The 5,360-nt window shown below is 61.0% G+C and overlaps 2 protein-coding genes across 2 annotated transcripts in view; both read left to right on the top strand.

The window, feature by feature from the left end:
• The first annotated feature begins 30 nt into the window (after nt 1–30).
• Nucleotides 31–1,709, top strand: SPAG7 (sperm associated antigen 7). Its single transcript, XM_015616270.2, has 7 exons — nt 31–54; nt 136–203; nt 295–383; nt 720–804; nt 880–969; nt 1,155–1,311; nt 1,483–1,709. Exons 2-7 carry the CDS (start codon nt 150–152, stop codon nt 1,611–1,613), a joined length of 606 nt encoding a protein of 201 aa, XP_015471756.1. The 5' UTR covers nt 31–54; nt 136–149; the 3' UTR covers nt 1,614–1,709.
• A 3,337-nt stretch (nt 1,710–5,046) lies between these two features.
• Nucleotides 5,047–5,360, top strand: part of PFN1 (profilin 1) — a 2,887-nt gene continuing 2,573 nt past the window's right edge. Inside the window, exon 1 of the mRNA XM_015616259.1 lies at nt 5,047–5,052. Within this exon, the coding sequence (XP_015471745.1) occupies nt 5,047–5,052 (6 nt within the window). The remainder of the gene's footprint in view (nt 5,053–5,360) is intronic.

Here is a 5,360-nt window from a genome sequence, read left to right as displayed (position 1 = left end):
GCCCATCCCAGCCCAGCCCAAGCCCCTGCCTCAATTGAGAGACGCCCCGGGATGGTGCTGGCCCCGCCCCCCTCCGCCCCCTCTTGGGTGGTTTTGGGGGGTCACCACCGACCTGACACTCCCTCTCCTCTCCAGAACAAGCTGCTCGCATGAAGAAGCTGCAGGAGCAAGAGAAGCGCCAGAAGGTTGAGTTCAGAAAGAGGGTGAGTGGGGGAGGGAGGTTTGGCATCACTGGGCATTTGCATGAGTCCCCACAAATTCCTGGGCTCCCATGGACTGCCCGTGTGTCCTCAGATGGAGCAAGAGGTATCGCAGTTCATCCAGGCCACTGGGGAGCCCCGGCGCCGGTTCCAGCCCATGAACAAGATTGAGAGGAGCATCCTGTGAGTGGAGCCTTGGGCACACTGGGAGGGCACTGGGGGAGTACTGGGTGCTCTGTGGGGCACTGGGGGCCAATGGTGAGACAGTGGGGACGCTGGTGGTACTGAGAGCGCTTTGGAGAACACTGAGGACACTGAGGAACTGGGAATGGGAAAGCACTTAGGAGGATACTGGGGGTCGATGGCAGCACTGTGGGGCAATATTGCGTATGCTGGGATTGGACACTGGAGTAGGACAGGAACACCCCAGGATGGCAGCACCCCTGGGGCAGTTGGGGACCCTCATGGGGAGGGACCCCACTGGGGAGCCCCAGTGCCAGGAGTTCCATGTTCCCCCAGGCACGACGTGGCAGAGGTGGCCGGCCTGACGTCTTTCTCGTTTGGAGATGACGAGGATAGTCGCTATGTAATGGTGTTCAAAAAGGTGGGGGATGGCAGGAGACACTGGAGGGGTGACTGGGGGAGATGAGGGAGCACAGGGTGACACCACTGTCCCCAGGAGTTTGCACCGTCAGACGAGGAGCTGGAGGCATATCGGCGTGGGGAAGAGTGGGATCCGGCCCGAGCTGAAGAGCGGCGTCGCCTCCGGGTAGGCAGGGCTTAGTGGGCATCAGCCCACAATAGGTATGGGTGGGGCTCAACAGGGCATGGCCAGATGGGTGTGGCATGCGTGGTGGGGGCAGGTCTTGTATAGGTGTGGCATGTGCTTGCTGGGTGTGGCCTGAGTGGGTAGCGTGGGCGAGGCTAGGCTCTTTGCTGACTCCTCACCTGCAGGAGCTGGCAGCGCAGCAGGAGGAGGCAGAGCTTGAGTGCAGCTCCACCCCTCCGGGTCCCCCCAACGACTACAAGGACAAATATCGGCACCTGATCGGCTCTGATGCTGCCAAAGCTGCTGCCCGCACCATGGAGGCCAACAAGGCGTACGGCTGCGGTGAGCAGAGGGTCCTGTGGGGGTCCTTAAGGTCTTGCAGGTCCAGGAGGCTTGGGGGTGTCCTGGACAACTTGGTCCCTTTACATGGAGGTTTTGGGCACCCAAATACCTGGGCTCTCTCTGTGGGGGCTGGGGGGTCACAGCCAGCTGGCTCTCTCCTGTTTCCCCCAGTGCCGGTGGCCAACAAGCGGGACACGCGCTCCATCGAAGAGGCCATGAACGAGATCCGGGCCAAGAAGCGGCTGCGGCAGGCAGAGGATGAGGGTGGGGCCGGGGGGGGTCCTGGGGGGCCCTGTGTGTGATGGGAGGGTGGTGGTGGGGGGCTACCCCCAGGGGTATTTAACAGTGGGGGGAGGGTGACGGGGACACATGGAGGGGGTGATAAAGCACCTCATCTCTTCGCCTGCTCCCCATGTCTCTTTTGGTGGGACAGTTGGGATGAGGTGGGCACTTCCACATCCCAGGTCGTGTGTGTGTGTCCAGCACTCCCCAAACAAAGCACAAGTTGGGAGGTCCTGGTACTTCACAAATTTTATTGGGGGTGGGGGGAACCCCTTGATGGGGCCTCCAGGGTGGGCCCCACTGCTCTTCCCCTCCTACTTGGCCCTCGAGGTTTCGGAATTTGCGCCCTGCCAACTTGGCCTTGTCTCCCAGCGCCTCTTGGATCCTGGAATGGACAAGACCTCAGTGGGGTGACATGGGAGTCACGAAATGGGGGGACTTTGCAGAAGAGGGGGCCACATGGGGGACACACAGGGACCAGAACGCTCCTGGGAGGGACACAGGGATGGGCTTGAGCACCCTACCCAGGTCCCTGTGGGGGAGGTGGGGACATGGAGGCAGCCAGGACATGTGGGGACACACAGAGATTTGGGGACAAGGGAGGGGACACAGATATGTGGAGACCCCTCACTTCATCAGCTGGTTGTACTTGGCAAAGTGCTTGGAGCAACAACAGGGAGCACCCGTCTTGATCTGGGAGATGGGGGACAATGAAGGCTGTCATGGAGGAAACAGGGAGGGTGACAGAGGTTGCAGGGACTCCCCTGGCCAGTCCAGACCCCACAACGAGGTCAGTGATGAAGGTGTCCTCAGTCTTACCCTAGCGGTGCATTACCATGACCCCCCAGCCATGGCTCTGGGCCAGCTTGCACCTGTGGGGGTACACAGGAGGGGTCATGGGAGGTGACATGGGGACATGAGCTTGCACAAGGGTTGTGCATGAGGTTTTCACACAAGGGCTTTGCCATGGCCACAGTGATGAGGGGGGGTTTGCACCTTTTGTGCAGAGGCCTCGCCTCTTAAAACAGTCGGCACGAGGCCTCTTTGCAAGGAGCCTTTTCCCAAGGCTTTGCACGAGGATTTGGCCATACACTCGCTCCTGGGTGGACGCAGTGACCTGCGGGGCTTCCACAGAGATTTGCAGGAGGGTTTGCACAGACTCAGCCTGGATGGCTTCAGCGGTGGGGATTTTCACAAGAGTTTGTATGAGTTTGTGTGTGCAGTCACACCTGATGGCTTCAGCGGTGGGGGATTTGCACGTGCACTCACACCTAGATGGACTACGTAACAAGGGGGTTATACAGGGATTTGGCAGGGCGTGGAGTCACACAACGATCACACCTGCATGGGCTCAGTGCTGGGCATTTGCATGGGGAGCTGCACAAGGATTCAGAGGACTCTCACCTGGGTGGACATGGCGATGCGATCTGGTTGACCTTGAGCAGGAGGCAGCTGCGTGCCTGCAACCTCGGCTGCCTGTGTGATGTGCTTCAAGATGTTGCTGTCAGGTCACTGCCCACCACCTGGATGTCTGCCTGTGTCAGGAACCACTTCCAGCCCCCCCAGTTATTCTGGTCAGAGGGGTTCTCAGTTGACACCACTGTGGGGAAATGGCCACCAGCAGGTACTAGAATGCACCAATGTGGCCCAGTCACCTGGCGGGAAGGGAGAGGGCCCTGGGCACAGCCTTGTATGAGCTATTAGAGTCCCTGGCTGCCTACCCTGTGCTTCCCAATTACCCCCAGTCTGTTCCAGTTCATCCCAATGCCCTGCGGTGCCTCCCAGTCCTCAGTGTCGCTCTCCTGCTTCCCAGTGCCTCCCAGTTCCATCCAAGTCCCTCTCAGTGCCCACCCAGTTTCATGCCAGTGCTCACTGGGATAGTCTTTGATGAAGCTCTCGTAGAGCTGTCCCTGGGTGATAAGGTGCTTGGGATGCAGGGGGGGATTTGAAGTCCAGGTTGTATTTGCCATCACAGCAGAACTCAGCAGCTGCTATGTCCATGCCAATGACCACCTTGTCTAGGTACCCGGCCTTCCCAATGGCTGCTTTGAGAAGCTCCAGTGCTGCAATCTTGTGGATGGACATGGCTGTGGGGTAGGGGACCCAGGAGTCAAGGCCAAAGTCATGGGCGTCCCAGCCTGACCCTGGTCTCCACAGACACTTCCCCCCCCAGCTGCCGTGGGGGAAACCCCCATGTCCAAGTGCTCTGATGTGGCCCTATGGAGGATCGTGAATGATCCCAGACTCCCCTCCCCACCACTCAGGACACTCAAAGGGGTGCAGGGTGGTTCCGGGCCCTTCTCACCCAGTGCTGCCTTTTCGTGGGACCCTGCGCCTCTCCCACAGGTGTCCCACGGGATTATTTATCCCTTTCCCTTCGCCCCTCCCTGCTGGTGGGACCGTGATCAAGTTCAGACCCTGCTGGGGCAAACGAGGTGGGGCCACAAGTGCTCGAGGCTGGTGGCACTTGACGACGGTCCCCACGTGTCCCCCCCCCCGGTTTGAGACTATTTTTAGCCCCACTCAAAGGTCACGAGAACACGACCCCCAACCGGGGGGCTAGTACACCGCCTGAAGGTTCTGGGGGGAGCAGCACCAGCCAGAAGGGGAGGGGGTGAATTGGGTGGGATATGATTTTGGGGGTGCAGAAGGTCCAGAGCGGGGAGTTCGGCCCCTACGGAGCACCAGGGGTGGGGAAAATCAGCCCCATGGGCTCGAGAGCGTGGGGGAGGGGCGGTGGCTTCGATAACTTCCCGTGGAAGTTCCCGCCGGGCCTTTTATGGGGGGGTGGAGGGGAACGGGCACCCTCACGAACCCTCGACACCCCCAACCTAGTTCTGGGGGTCGTGGCACCCTCGGCCTCCCTCGAAGGGAGAGGATCCCGGACACCTCGGTCCCCCCCCTCCCCTTCCCCGATCTCAACCGCTGAGCCCCTCCCCCACTCCGGGGCAGGAAGTGAAACCGCTCCCCCTCCCCCCGGAAAATCCCGCCCGGGTCTGAGTCAAACCGCGACCCACGGGGGGAGGGGCGAGGAGTCCTGCACCCCTAGACCCACACTGAACTATCACCCCGCCAGAGACCCCCGTTCGGGGCTGCGCGCAGGGGCCAGCGCGGGGCGGGGTGTCACGATAAGGGCGTGTGTGTATCAGAATAGTCGGGATTCACAATATAGGGGGAGCAGGCGCAATGACGGGGGATTCGTTATCAGTCTGGGGAGTCACGATAACCGTGGGAGTGTCGCGATAACGGGGGGGAGTCGGAATAACGGGGAACAGTGGCACAATAAAGGGTGGGGGTCGAGGTGATGGGGAAGGTCGGAATAACGGAAGAGAGTCGGGATACTGCGGGGGTCATGCGTCGTGATAATCGCGGGATCCAGAATACGAAGGATTTGGGTTAAAGAGGCGAGTGGGCGCGGTAAAAGAAGGGTTCCCAGTAAATAGGAGTGCGGGCATGGCGGTAACGGTGCGGGCTGAAACAACGAAGGGGATCGCAATGGGCGGAAGATGTCGAGATAATGAGGGAAGGGTCGCAATAACAAGCCCCCTACCCCCCCAATCTCCGCGGCGCGCGGGACCAGGGGCGTTCCCGTCCCAAAGCTCCGCCTATTTGAGGGTTCCGCCCTCTTCCCCGCCCCCTGCCGTCCCCTATGAAAACCGCCGCGCGGCGTCGCCGCCGCTCCTCCGCCGCCGCCGCGCCTTGGTCGCACTGCGCAAGCGCCGAGCGAAAACCCCGCCCCTTCCCCGGCGAAGCCCTGCCCCCCGCGG

The sequence above is a fragment of the Parus major genome, unplaced genomic scaffold (genome assembly GCF_001522545.3).
Source record: "Parus major isolate Abel unplaced genomic scaffold, Parus_major1.1 Scaffold388, whole genome shotgun sequence".
Taxonomy (NCBI): domain Eukaryota; kingdom Metazoa; phylum Chordata; class Aves; order Passeriformes; family Paridae; genus Parus; species Parus major.
This window is presented reverse-complemented; position numbering and strand designations above follow the sequence as displayed.

Bases quoted from the DNA above. Each gene is read 5' to 3' on its own strand.
- SPAG7 (XM_015616270.2), top strand. From the start codon at position 150: ATGAAGAAGCTGCAGGAGCAAGAGAAGCGCCAGAAGGTTGAGTTCAGA. The intron at 204-294 runs GTGAGTGGGGGA...GTGTGTCCTCAG, and splicing joins AGGTTGAGTTCAGAAAGAGG to ATGGAGCAAGAGGTATCGCA. The intron at 970-1,154 runs GTAGGCAGGGCT...CCTCACCTGCAG, and splicing joins AAGAGCGGCGTCGCCTCCGG to GAGCTGGCAGCGCAGCAGGA.